Genomic DNA, 14692 nt, shown 5'->3' on the forward strand with positions numbered 1-14692 from the left:
CTACATGATCCCTTTTCAGCCATAAAGCTCCAGACCTTTGCCTACGCTTATATAACTATTACTTTAAAAACCAAACACCTCTATCATCCGGTGATTGTTCACAAACTCAGGCAGTCCTTGCTTTGCACAGTCATACAAGATTGTGAAAGTTGACAGTGCCAGCCAAAATTATGCAAAGCATCGTTAATGGCTGGGAAAAATTATGGTTTGTTCCAAGACCTTTAAAAAATGTCAAAACATTTAAAACTCTTTTACTTACACAAGAAAATGGGGGGGGGGGGGAGTAAATCTACCTTTAAAACATTTGAAACATTAAGTATTGAAATATTTCATTCCTTTGTAAGAAAACTTATCAACAGCAGTTTGAACAGGCTTGCCTTCTCATCGTTTAACTAATGATACAGAGCAGGCATCCTAGCTATGCCTTGGCAAACTGTTGCACTCTCTCCCAAGATTATATTGGCTTTGCTTCATAGCTGCACTTTCGTCTTTGTTGGCCCATTCCCTCTTTTGATAATTCATTTTTCAAAAACCATCACACAGGTTTATCACTGGGAGACAAGGCAGCAACACAGCTGCTGCACTTCGCTGCTGGCGCATGAACTAACAGGTACAGTGACCAATCACCAAAAGACACTGAAAGAAGTGACGCGACTGGCCACTGACCACACAGCTTGTGTGTGATATACGTGATCCGTGGGCTGAAGGCCTAGCAGTCAAGTTCGTACTTGATGCACTTACTCCCAGGTAATATACACATGGTAACTGAAATTGAACTGTTATTGCGGGACTTGTGTTACATAACTAAACCATGGTGACTGAAGTGTGTGCATTTGGAACCATGCGAAGGGAGGAATCCTTGTTATCAACACTATTCACAAGCATTGTTTTTGGACTCACTTGACGTAATTAAATATTCATACTTTATAAGGCAAGCCTGAATAGATAATAAGAATAAAATGAACAGTAATACTAAGAAAAATGTCTATGCCAAAGAATCCCAAGCCTTCTCAATTTTCAAAGCACTTAGTATCTCAGTAATTTTTCACAGCCCTTGGCCAAAAGAAATACCCAAGAGTTATTTATGTCTAGTAAGTAGTTAAGTCCAAACAACTTAAGAGTACTATTTCACACAGTCCTAGAAAGACAGTGCTGTGTTCCCTCTGAAAATTTAAAAATATCCCAAATGCTCCCTGCGAGTTCACATTAGCAATGCAGGGTACCTGAGCACACAGTCTGAGAACTGTAAATCTAAGGAAAAACTTACGTGCATGAGCCAAACTAAGCGCCCAGAGCCTCAGGTATGAAGCAGTGTTGGAAATGCATCCAAGACAATATTCGATGGAATGTATTGCTTGGGTCATTAATATTTCTCCAAAATTAAACTGAGAGAGATTACATAACATAGATTAGATTCATACATTACATGCACATTTTTACTAGTTAAAGCTTTAGTCCACTTTCAAGATTAAATTGAAAGAAATGGCTTCTGGATTATTGGTGAGAACATGCTGGGGTATAAGGAATAGTGACTCGCAGGATTTGAGTCCTATTCACCGTTCTGCCTCTAACTAACCTAATGACCCACAGAGGGTCCCACCTCCCACTCCCCTCACCCACCTTCTTCATCAAGCATCTGTGTCTTACACGTAAACTGAGGGGCTGGACTAGAAGAATTATAATGCCAAAACTGCCATAACAGACATGCCGGTGAGAGTCCTGAGCTAATATTAGCCACTATAAAAAGTCAAATCAAATAGCCATTTATTAACAACACGATTAGGAGACTATTAATAAATGTGCGTTTAATAAACGAGAGCATTCTAAACACAAGGTCCACAGGCACAAGTATAAAAGGAGTTCCTGATAGCAAAAAGGCTGCAACTCTGGGCAAGACTACTCCAACATTCTTTCCAGCTCTGCTTTTTTGTTTTTATATGGTCCTATGAAATTATTGTTTCAAATTAAACACTAAATTACATAATAATTATAAAACATAGATTATAAGAAATTCAATCCTTGCTACATGGCCAAATAAAGTGTCTAAGAAAATAAAACAGATCAGAGGAGCAGGCATGTTCTGATTTGTCTGCCTAAAAGAGCACCTCCCTTCTTCGGGGATAACTACGTCTTCCCCAGTCCAGCCCTGTACCCCTAGCCACCGTCACTGGCCTAGAAATAACAAGTATTCCTAACCAAGCCAGTGATGGAAGTCCCTTGGGATTTTTCCTAATGGCAATTAGTTAGTGGAAGACTGAAGAAAATAACCCTAGAACTAGCTATGGCCATGGTTCTAACATCATGGAGCCAAATAGTTTAAGAATATAAAGCAAACTTGTGAAGACAAGACCAACCAAGGTCATCTGGAGTTGGAGGTCCAGGAACTAGTCATCCTAAGACCAACTTCTGTTCCAACATCAGCCAGTAAATTTTATGTTGAAACAAATGTGGACTGAGTCTCTATTCCTTGCAACTACGAAAAAGTACTGACGAGATAGAGGAATCTTTTGAAAGCAATGTTCGTTCATGGTACCTTAAATCACTTAATATCATAAATCCCACTGTAAAAGCAAAACAATGAAATGCTGACCTAAAACTCTTATATTATGATGCAAATTTTATTACCAAAACAGCATTTGGAAAGCTCTGAGTATATCTTTATATCTTAGATTGCTAATTATCTTTTTTATCATGATGATCATCATAATGAAAGCTCAACTGACCTATTCAATTTTATCAGTATTGTAATTTAAAAGATTACCTCCTCACTTGTCATTTCTCTACATCCTTCTTCCATTTGGTTATGTCCTTCTTCTATATCTTGGCTTCCCAGCAAAGAAACTTCTTCCTCGCTATCTTTTCTTACAAGTGTATAACCACTCTGTCAAAAACCAAAAGAGGACAGAGTCAATGCCTCTAAATTGGCACAGCTTTGACAAAATCAAAGGTACATTCCCTTTGCTTCTCATAATGATTCAACTCTTTAGGAACAAAAAGGTCCCTTAAAAGAAAATGAAAATAGCCATAAAAACCAGTTATGTAGAGCAGGGGAAGCATAAAAAGATCGAGGGGCAAAAAATGCTGTTAATTTGGATTTTGTTTATTATTATTATTATTGAAATAAGAAAATGCTCTAGGAAGCAGATGTGGCTCAAGCAATTGGGCTCCCATCTATTGCACAGGAGCTCCAGGGTTCGATTCCCAGGGCCTCCCGGTAAAGACAAGCTGGCCCATGCAGGAGTGCTGGCCCAAGAAGACAGCTGGTGTAGCAAGAGAACACAACAAGAAGAGACACAGAGGACAGACAATAAGAGATACAGCAGACCAGGAAGCTGAGGTGGTGCAAGAGATTGAGCACCTCTCTCCCAATCTGGAAGGTCCCAGGATCAGTTCCCAGTGCCATCTAAGAAGACAAGCAGACACAGAAGAACACAGCAAATGGACACAGAGAGCAGATGGGGGAGGGGGTTAATAAAGAAATAAATCTTAAAAAAAAAAAACACTCTAATGATGACTGAAGTGATGAATGCACAACTATGTGATTATATCAAATACCATTGATTGGACACATTGGATGAATTGTATGCTTTATTAATATGTATCAATAAAATTGATTTGAGAAAGAAAGAGAAGGAGAGAAAGGGAGGAAGGGAGGGAGGGAGGAAGAAAGAAAATGAAGAGCTAGACACACAAGGGAATAAACCAGAAAGAAAGTCAACAAATTGAAATCAGTGGTTGTTCCTGGGTATTGGGACTTAAAGGACACTTTTTCCTATATTCCCACATTTTCTACAACTGAATTACATTACTTAAATAAAAATCTCTTTAAAGAAAAAAATCAAAAGGCAAGAATAAGGAAAAACCTTTTAATTATGACAAGCTGTAATGAAGGATTTAATTAAAACTCTCAATAGATGCGTTGTTTACTACAGCAGGGCCTGTTTCTAAATGTGCAGAACATAGCAGGCTCTTTGCATTTAGCTTCTGCAGAACAGGCCACATCTAAAGTTCCACCTAAAGGAAGCTTTTTTTTTTTTTTTAGATTTATTTTCTTTCTTTCTCTCCTCCCTCATCACCCCCACCCCCACCCCTGTTGTCTGCTCTCTGTGTCCATTTGCTGTGTGTTCTTCTGTGTCTGCTTGTGTTCTTGGTGGTCCAGGGAATCTGTGCCCCTTTTTTGTTGTGTCTTCTGCTGCGTCAGCTCTCCATGTGTGCAGTGCCACTCCTGGGAGGGCTGTGCTTTTACTGCACGGGGCAGCTCTCCTTGTGGGATGCACTCCTTGTGCATGGGCTTCCCCTACATGGGGGATACCCCCGCGTGGCAAAGCACTCCTTGCACGCAGCAGCACTATGCATGGGCCAGCAGGCCATGGGTTTGAACCCTGGACCCTCCATATGGTAGACAGATACTCTATCAGTTGAGCCACATCCACTTCCCATAAAGGAAGCTTTGGTTGTTACATCAAGAGACTAGGACCCTCTGAAAGGTGTTTTCTATACTTATACTTTTAAAAATAGACTTTGCTCGCAATTTACAAAAATGTATCTAAACTAACACTTACCCTGCTGACTCCAAAGCAACTCCGCCCGTTGTGTAACCATAACAAAAAAAGTGGTTTTCCTAAGAAGAGAACTGGAACAGACAGAGCTGTGACAGCTAACAACAGTCTCTGGACATGCTCCTATTAGTGTGGAAAGGGAAAAATCAATTAATAATACAAAGACATGCTAGCACAGTGTCATATTAATGTGGTTGATTAAATTACTAAAAATAAAATGTTCCTTTACTTATTAAGAAGGCAAACGTTAATCAAATTATATTTGTCATTATTGCATGGTTCCACTTATATAAGTTATCTAGAATACGAAATCATAAAAATCATAGAATAAAAAGTAGATCAGAGGTTACCAGCAGCTGGGGGAGGAGAAATGGGGGAGGAGCTGGGGGAGGAGAGTTTCTGTTTGGGGTGATGGAAAGTTCTGATAATGGATGGTGGAAATAGTAGCACAACAATGCAAATGTAATTAACATCACTGAATTATAGACTTAAAAATGGTAAAAATTACAAATTTTATATTACGTTACCAAAATAAATTTTTAAAATTGTATGTTTCAAATGCCATTTTTTTTCTAAACTAGTACCTGAGTTCTAGAATTAATGAATAATATTGATACAGTGATGAAATTATATTTCGTTTAGGTCAGTAAGAAATTTTTAGGAAAATTTAAATAGAATTTAATCTTCAACTAATAATTTTCTGAATACACTGTAAATGGAAAAACATAAACATTAAGCAAAACACTTTTTTTTCTATTCTTGGTTTTAATTTTTTTTTTCCTGTGTAGACTACTTGAGGAATATGACCAGGTAGGAAATGGATTTTACTTCTACATGTGAAAAATACTGACATACCACAGAACAAAGCCAAAAACATTTTTTTAAAGAAGGGGGATTTGCAGTTACTTAAAAACAAATTCATGCTTACACGGCCACTACAATTTGCGTGGTTTTAAAGGAACTGAAAGATGGCTGTGAAAACAAGTGATCTGACATTGCACTCTCCGTGCCATCCTCATATTAAAAAGGTCTCTGTGGCCGTCCCCATATTAAAAATAGGTTCCCAGAGTAATGTGCCCTACTCAGGTTCTAAGGAATACTGTGTGTGTATATCTCATCACTGCATATCATCATGATTCGCCCCTTTAAATCTCAAGAAAAGTGGGGCCACAGGTAGAGCTGGATCAGAAATTTTGAGCTATGAAGTCAGGCAGATCTGGGTCTGACCCCGGTCCCACTGGTGGCTGAGCGACTAGGCCTGCCCAAGTCATGGGTCATCACCATAAAACAGGGATGCAGCCTCTCCCTCATAGGGCCATCATAAGAATTTAAGGAAAAATCTATGAAAGTGTACTTCCAGGTATGCAGTAGGTGCGAACTAAAGACAGTTCTCCCTCCATCCTTCAGACCATAGCACCTACAATCACTGAACTCCCTGATATATTTCTGTATACATCATTCTATAAAGTTCCAATAAAAGAATGATAAAACACAATTTTTAAAAATCATGAATGGGAGAAATAGAAATAAAAGTAGAAACTCAAAAAATTCACAAAGAAGAGTACAAATAGGGAGCAGACGTGGTTTAAATAGTTGAGTGCCTGCTTCCCACATGGGAGGGCCTACATTTGGTTCCCAGTACATCCTAAAGACAAGAAGAAGAAAAAAAAACAGACAACAAGCAAACAAGCAAAAAAACAACTTAAAGGAGCTGATGTGGCTCAGTGGTTAAGCACCAGCTTCCCACAAATGAGGTCCCAGGTCCAGGGTTCAAACCCTAGCCCCAGTACCTAAAAAAAAACAAACACAAATATGCAGCTCATAAATGAAGGTCCACAGTTGCATAAGTTGAGCTTTAAATTGGACTTAAAATTTTCTAACAGTCAATGGAATGTGAAAAACAAAACCAAATGGGCCATTCACAGGGTCAAGATAAAAAACAAACAAGAAAACATGCCTCAGGAGAAACACAACTTCTGATACCAGCCCCGGGGAGATTTTCCCTTATGCCTTCACAGACACTCTAGGCATAATGACCCTTAACATAATTACAGCCAAAGCCAATGTTTCCTGAGTAGTCCGTATGTGCCACATGTTCCTCTATGCACTTTGGACATATTAAGTCAACACTATGCACTAGGTCCTATTTTTATTGCCATTTCAGAGGAGGAAACTGAGGTACAGTAAATTAATTTGTGCCAAGTTCCCTCTCAAGGTAGTGGCTGAGGTGGGATTCTGAGAAGGGCAGGCAGGAGACCTCAGAGCCCAAGCTCGTAGCCACCATGCTACACTGTGAATGTGGGTGACACGCCACAAACAGGAAACTACAGGAGAGCCGTTTCTGAGAGGCCAGTGTGCTGGGGCCCATGTGCCAGTTCTCAGATGATGTGGCGGAATGAGAGCTCAGTTCTGAAGTAACTGGGTAGCCTTTGGAAACCCTCCATGGACATATCTTCTTCAGCAGGTTTGACGGCTGTGGAGTGGCAGTGACTCTGGACTGTGCTGGCGAGCAGAGCCTCCAGCAGCAAGCATTCAGAGCAGGACTGGCCGCCTCCAGTGACAACACAGAGAAAAAGAAAGCCGCCCACACTCCTAGCAGGTCTGTGGAAAGCACCTTTCACCTTCCACTGACCAGAACAAAAAGGTTACGAGGAAGACGTCTTCTATGTTCATGAGGGTAGAAAAGAGGATTACTCACCTGCCCAGGATAAAGACCATTTGTTTCACTAGCTGGGAATAAGAACATGTTAATAAATTCGATCAGAATGCTAGGAGCAACTCTGGAGGTTTCTGCTGAATAAACCAGCCACTTGTAGACAATCATAAATATAAGGTATCCAAAGATGCAGAGCATGAAGAGAAGTTCTGGGATGGAGACCAAATAAATATTGAACTTCTTCCTGAAATGCCTAGGAAAAAGAAGTCATTGATCAACTCATAAATAAGACTGGACGAAGACAAAAAATAAAGAGTAAACAAATCTTAAATTCTTTGTGACTGAAGAAAGAGTCTGTTTCAGTGTAGCATTTGTCTTGCAATGACTCATACTTGTGTTTCAGATATACCCATGGGGACAGCAAGCACAAGACAGCAAAAATGATTCACTGCCTCACTATCAGATCTAGGGAGAGAAAAATGATATACTCTCGTACTCTTAAGAGTAAGTTCTAATAAACAAAAAACAAAATGTTTTCTAATTTCTAAAGTAAAAAATAATATGAGAAAAATTACATGTTACATGTCTTCCTCACTTGAATTTAAGTTCCATGAGGGCAAAAACATTTTTCTGTCTTCCTCACTGTTGAATCCCTAGTGCCTAGAACAGTGCCTGGCATATAGTATTTGCTCAATAAAGATATCCTGAACAAATGAGTGCCTGAAATCACCAAAAAACTACATAAAGCAAAAAGAATCACATTACACAATGTACCATCATATTAGCAGCCTTTTATCAACATGGCCTACTGTCAAGACGTAAAGTTTAAGAAATTTCTTAACAAACTTTTACTTAAATATTGCTTTAAAAAAATCTGTACTTACAAGTGGTTAAATATTCCCAGAATGACTCCAAAAGTCATGTGAATAATTCCTAAAATGACAGACATTTTCATTTTGAAAGAGTTTAGAAAAGTGAGGCGATTTGTGGCCAAGTTCCAAATCTAAAAACAAAGCAAAAAATGAAATTTTTAACTTTCTTAGACTGCCTTAGAATAAACATAACATTCCAAAAAGTTCCTGTCTTGGGAAGAGATGTGGCCCAAGGGGTTGAGTGCCCACTTCCCAGGTGGGATGTCCTGGGTTTAGTATTCGGTGCCTCCTGAGAAAACAGAAACAAACAACAAGCAAAACAAACAAAAGGAAAGCTGGCTCAGGGGGGCTAATGTGGTTCAGTGACTGAGTGCAGGCTTCCCACATTTGAGGTCCTGGGCTGTCACTGGCCCTGGCACCACAAAAAATAAAAATAAAAAATAAAAAAATTCAGAATGTTTTCTTGATACCTTCAGTCTGGGAAGTATTTATTTTCTTAAACCAAGGCCATAGATTGTTAAAAAACAAAATAAAGTTCAAAGCCTAGTAAAAGCAAATAACATGACCTTAGTGTTTAAGAGACAAATGCACAAAAGAAGGTAAAGAGTAACGGAAAGTTCAGAAGCATGGCAGGTCCCTCTGGGGAGAGAGGGAGGGGACTTAAAGCTAAAATATTAAACTACAAAAAGTATGTGTAGAGGTGACAATGAACAGAACCATTAAAAGCTCAGATTAAGGAATGCTACATGTTTTCTCCATTGGTTTTTTGTTTTTTCATAATTTCCACACAGGGAAGCAGATTTGGCTCAACTGATAGAGCATCCACCCACCACATGGGAGGTCCAAGGTTCAAACCCAGGGCCCCCTGACCCGTGTGGTGAACTGGCCCATGCACAGTGCTGATGTGCGCAAGGAGTGCTGTGCCACGCAGGGGTGTCCCCCCATAGGGGAACCCCACACGCAAGGAGTGTGCCCCGTAAGGAGAGCCGCCCTGTGCGAAACAATGCAGCCTGCCCAGGAGTGGTGCTGCACACACGGAGAGCTGACACAGCAAGATGAGGCAACAAAGACACACAGATTCCCAGTGCCACCAACAAGAATACAAGTGGACCCAGAACACACAGCAAATGGACACAGAAAGCAGAGAATGGGGGGGAGGGTGGGGAAGGGGAGAGAAATAAATAAAAAATAATCTTAAAAAAAATTTTTTTTAAATGGCAGGAAAAAGGACTGCACTGAAGCCTCTCTTCAGACCCCCACCAAGTTGGTGGGGGGGCTGAAGTCTGTTTTTCAGACCCCCTCCATTGGGAGAGCTTCTCAATAAATTATTTTCCTGCCTGTGGTCAAAAAAAAAAAAATGGCAGGAAAAAAAATTTGCTACACAATTACTTCCATATCCTTCCAAAGCAATTTTGAGATTGTTTCTCAACTCCTCTTTGAAGAAAGAGAAATGACTCGGAAGACTCCCATACGCGCTGGGATCAGATGGCTCACTTAAGAGGACTCAGCCCACAAAGCTTCTCCACGTGTGCTAGGGGAAGGGGCAGGAGTCCAGATGTCTTCTCCGTACGCTCTTCCCACTGCAAACCACCACCTCAACAGCACCATGGTAACCTTAAGCTCCCTTTTATCTCTAGAATTCTGTACTAGTTCTTTCTGGATCACAGGGTAGAAAATAATTGGCATATTTCTTATTTAAAAATTTTTTTGAAACAGTCTACATTTAATGGCTTCTGAAGTGTCATTTTCACGAGAGTAAAAATAGGTCAAAAAACATGGCAGAACATAGCCACATCCTTCCTGTGGACCTTCCTGTGGATCAAGTCTCACAGGCGTGCCTCACTCTCCAAACACGCCACAGCTTCCCTTGTCATCTAGAAACCGCTTCCAGGAAGTGACCACCCTCAGCACTTTCCCCCTCAAGGACGACCACGAGGGCAGTGCTGATCATCTGAGAAACTGCCATGAGAGTTGAGCTTGGTAGTACCACAGGGAAAAGGGAAAACAATGATGGGAAAATCAGCACTCACGGGATCAATGCCAAAGGGATAAGGACCTTGGAAGACTCCGGGAACGCTCGGGTCCAGCTGTAAGACCTTGCTGTGCCTCACCAGGCTGTTGCTGTCACAAGAAGCAGAGCGAGAGGTTTACTGCACAGAAGGGGAAGGGTCCATCCAAAACAGCATTCCATAACATGACACTTACTTCCAAAGAACCATTTTCTTATACTTCTCCGGAGCATGACTTGAGCTGTACATGGCAGACACATTCCACCCAGAGCCAAAAAGGTTTACTGACTTTGAAAAACAGTCATTGTAGATGAGGCCAGTGTACACCGAGAACAAGCCCATCAGTAAAAGGATGTAGCGACCGTTAAAAATCATTCTCATGATCTGTGAAAAGCAAAATGTGATCATCAAAATATAATTCCTGGGAAAACATATCAATGGGATAAAAATTAGCTCTGGCATGTTCTTAACCACTTCTTTGAGTGCTGCTCACAAAACCAGACAACATGACAGAAGTCCCCATCACACAGAAATGACACAGCACGCAGCTATACATCTCCACCAGGCCAATCGTGGTCCTCGCCAAAAACACCATTTAAGAAATGTCTCTTTTCTGGTCAAACAGAACATAATCCCACCTCTCAATCAGAAACAGAGTGGGCGTCACCATCCCAAATCCTCAAGACTGAGGAAAGAACAAACATAAGGGGGGAATGCAACTATGGACTTGAGTAGACTTATGATACAAGTATTATTGATACAAAGGCAGTGGTACCAGAGGTTCTGAGGGGAGGGAGAGGAAAGAATGGGTGTAACATGGGTATTTTTGGAACAGTGGAATTCTTCTGCATGATATTACAATGATGGACACAAGCCATTACACATTTTGTCAAAACCTATAAAATTGTGCAGTGCAAAGTATAAACCATAATGAAAACTCTAAACCATGGTTAGTAGCAGTGCTTCAATATGTGTTCATCAACTCTAACAAATGTACCACACTAATGAAAGACTTTGTTAATGGGGGAAGTGTGAGAAAGGGGTATATGGGAAGCCCCTATATTTTTTATGTAACATTTATGTACTCTAAAGATTCTTTAAAAATAAAAAATTAACTGAAAAAAAAAAAGAAAAAAAAAAGGAAGATAATCACTACAAATGTACACCAAGCAGATATAATGAGATAGAGAGTTCATGTTTTTACCTCTTGGGACTGATTTAGTCTGGGATGATTTTCATTTAATACCAACAAGAGGGCAAATAAAAACATCACAAATCCATGTCCAAAGTCTCCAAACATCACGGCAAATAAAAAAGGGAAAGTGATGATTGTGAAAAGAGCTGCAGGAAAAATAATGGATAAGAGATTTGTGGTTAACAGCAAATGCAGAAAACCTTAGTTAATTACAACACAATATATAATGATCTTAACTGTCTCCAAAATTCTCTATCTAAAATTATGAAGTTAAATCTAGAAGCTTAAACTAAATAAGATAACAAGATAGTAATAGTGGCATCATTTTTTCAAATATCTATTATAGTCTCATACGGAGAAAAAGCAGCAATGAAATATAAAACGCAAAGATTCAAAAATCTGGGCTCTGAACCTGGGTTCACTTCTCTGTAGCTCCCAACCCCGTAGGCATCCACAATGTTCTGAAAGCCCTCGGTGAATTTGTTGGTGCGGATTAGAGTTGGGGGTGTCTCTTTCGTTGGAATTGTGTTCATAAACGAGGGGATCGTAGCACTGCTCTTTCTCTTTACGTAAAAAAAAGAAAAGAAAAGAAGTTATTTACTATCCAAGGACTCTTTCAACAAATACTGGTTCACGTGCTATGTGCCAGGCTCTGTCTGGGGCTGCGAGGTGAAGTATCACAAACACATCAGGAGGAGCTGGGGAGGCTGGGGGCTGCACTGGGAGTGTGTAGTCTTGTAGAAGGAAGAGTGCGAGCAAGAGGAGTGGGAAGAAGAGTGAAGGGAGGCACTGAGGGATGATGCATTTCTTATTTTATCTATATATATTTGTGTGTGTGTATTTATGTTTATATTCTGGACATATTCCCAGAAATTATTAATATAAATATTTACGTACAGTATCTCTTTAAAAGGTGCAAGAAAGAGGAATTTAGAGAAAATGACACAATTATCTAATAAAAAAAACAAATAAAAAAAGATAAGAGGGAAGCAGATGTGGCTCAAGCAATTGAGCTCTCGCCTACCACATGGGAGGTCCCTGGTTTGGTTCCTAAAGACAGTGAGCTGACACAACAAGATGACACAACAAAAGACAAAAGAAGGAAAACACGAGTGACACAGTAAAGCAGGGAGGAGAGGTGGTTCAAGCAATTAGGCACCTCCCTCCTACATCACAGGTCTTGGGTTCGGTTTCTGATTCCTTTAAAGAAACAAGGAAGATGAACAGATACAACAAGTATAAACAACAAGAGGGTGGGAGAAATAAATAAAATAAATCCTTAAAAAAAAAAAATTAAACCAGAAGTCAATATTAATTTTACTAGAATGGAAAAATTATATTTTTCCTTCATTGTTTCCAAAACTTTTTTTTATTTCTTTCCCCTTCCCCTCCCCCGGTTGTCCGCTCTCTGTGTCCATTCTCTGTGTCTTCTTCTGTGACCGCTTCTATCCTTATCAGAGGCACTGGGAATCTGTGTTTCTTTTTGTTGTGTCATCTTGGTGTGTTAGCTCTCCATGTGTGCGGCGCCATTCTTGGGCAGGCTGCACTTTCGTGCTGGGAGGCTCTCCTTACGGGGTGCACTCCTACATGGGGGACACCCCTGCGTGGCACAGCACTCTTTGCACACATCAGCACTGCGCATGGGCCAGCTCCACACGGGTCGAGGAGGTCCGGGGTTTGAACTTTGGACCTCCCATGTGGTAGGCAGACGCCCTAACCATTGGGCCAAGTTTCCTCCAAAACTTCTAAAATGTATTACATCAATGTTTCGTGGGGAAAAAACCCTCCTTAAATAAGGCAAATCCAGAAAAGTAGATTTTGCAGTCAAATTATATATTTCTCAGCAGTGGCATCATTTTGAAATTCTCTGAGTTCTCTCAAAAAGGAGAGTAACTAATAGTGAAACCAAAAATCCATGGACATTTAAAACAAAACTACACCCCCATAAATCCCAAAACCCAGGGTGGGGGATATAGCTTTAGTGGTTAAGTGTCTGATTCCCATGCACAAAGTCCTGGGTTCAATCCCTGTATGATCCTGACATCAAAAGAGCCAGAAATTTAGAGATGTGACTAAGAAGAGCCACACAGTAGGAAGATAAACGGCCACCAATGTCTTAGTAAGTAGTTCTCAAAAGACATGAGGGTGGTTCACAACATTTACTATACACTTATTTTTTAATGTATGTTCATATATAAATGATATAAAGATAATAACAATAGGGTTGGTTGGCAGAAAATACTTTGGTTAGTAGTACTATTTTGACAATGCTCTTTAATCATTATTTAAAAAGGTTTAACAACAATGCAAATTATTGGTGGTAGGGTGAGTTATGAGAGTCCTGTATGATGTTTGTTTCGTAAGTTCACAACTATTATTATACACTTATTGTTTTTCTTTTTTTTTAAAGATTTATTTATTTTATTTCTCTCCCCTCTCCCTCCCCCACTCCAGTTGTCTGTTCTCTGTGTCTATTTGCTGTGTCTTCTTCTTTGCCCACTTCTGTTGTTGTCAGCGGCACGGGAATCTGTGTTTCTTTTTGTTGCGTCATCTTGTTGTGTCAGCTCTCCGTGTGTGCGGCACCATTCCTGGGCAGACTGCACTTTCTTTTGCGCTGGGCGGCTCTCCTTACGGGGCACACTCCTTGCACGAAGGCACTCAGGAGACACCCCTGTATGGCAGGGCACTCCTTGCGCACATCAGCACTGCACAGGGGCCAGGTCCACACAGTCAAGGAGGCCCGGGGTTTGAACCGCGGTCCTCCCATGTGGTAGACGGATGCCCTAACCACTGGGCCAAGTCCACTTCCCCACTTATTGTTAATGTATGTTTATGTATGAGTGATATACTTGAATAAATTAATTTAAAAAAAAACATGAGGTATGTACATGCAGGGGAGGGCAGAAGCAGCTGCATGCACTACATCCAAATGGAACTCAGGGGTCTTTGAGGTTAAAAAGCAAAGCACACACACGAGCAACATGCAAACAAGTGAATCAGTCACATCTCTCAAAGCTGACACTACTTCAATAACAAAAAGTCTTTAAAATAAACGTCTCTTTAAAAAAAACTTATATTTGTGTATTACTTTCTTTCTTAGTACTCAGCATTTTATGTTTGTGTCATCATAGAATTATGTAATGCACCAAGGTAGTTAACAAAAACCCTCACAGGAAAACTTGTTTCTTTAATTGCCATTTGAAATACCTAGACCTGTAATTTCCATGGTTAAGAACTAAGTTTCAATGTAGGGAAAAACTCTCAGGAACATGGGAGAACTACTTGTTAGACTGGGAAGTCATAAAAATAAAGATTGATAAATTCAACTACACTGAACAAAAATCTTCTGTGTGAGTCAAAACAAACAAACACTGTAAGCAAAGTCAAAAGACAAATGACAA

General features: G+C 40.1%; 1 protein-coding gene across 3 annotated transcripts in view; it reads right to left on the reverse strand.

Moving 5' to 3' along the window:
• Positions 1-14692, reverse strand: part of ATP6V0A2 (ATPase H+ transporting V0 subunit a2) — a 46431-nt gene that overhangs the window by 4190 nt on the left and 27549 nt on the right. For all 3 annotated transcript variants that reach the window (XM_058281260.2, XM_071209757.1, XM_058281261.2), the window contains 9 exons: positions 11704-11854; positions 11301-11437; positions 10293-10480; positions 10118-10208; positions 8100-8218; positions 7258-7468; positions 4563-4682; positions 2762-2881; positions 1268-1385 (listed from right to left, as the gene is read on the reverse strand). In XM_058281260.2, the coding sequence (XP_058137243.1) occupies positions 1268-1385; positions 2762-2881; positions 4563-4682; positions 7258-7468; positions 8100-8218; positions 10118-10208; positions 10293-10480; positions 11301-11437; positions 11704-11854 (1255 nt within the window). The remainder of the gene's footprint in view (positions 1-1267; positions 1386-2761; positions 2882-4562; positions 4683-7257; positions 7469-8099; positions 8219-10117; positions 10209-10292; positions 10481-11300; positions 11438-11703; positions 11855-14692) is intronic.

Source organism: Dasypus novemcinctus, chromosome 19 (genome assembly GCF_030445035.2).
Source record: "Dasypus novemcinctus isolate mDasNov1 chromosome 19, mDasNov1.1.hap2, whole genome shotgun sequence".
In the NCBI taxonomy this organism is placed as follows: domain Eukaryota; kingdom Metazoa; phylum Chordata; class Mammalia; order Cingulata; family Dasypodidae; genus Dasypus; species Dasypus novemcinctus.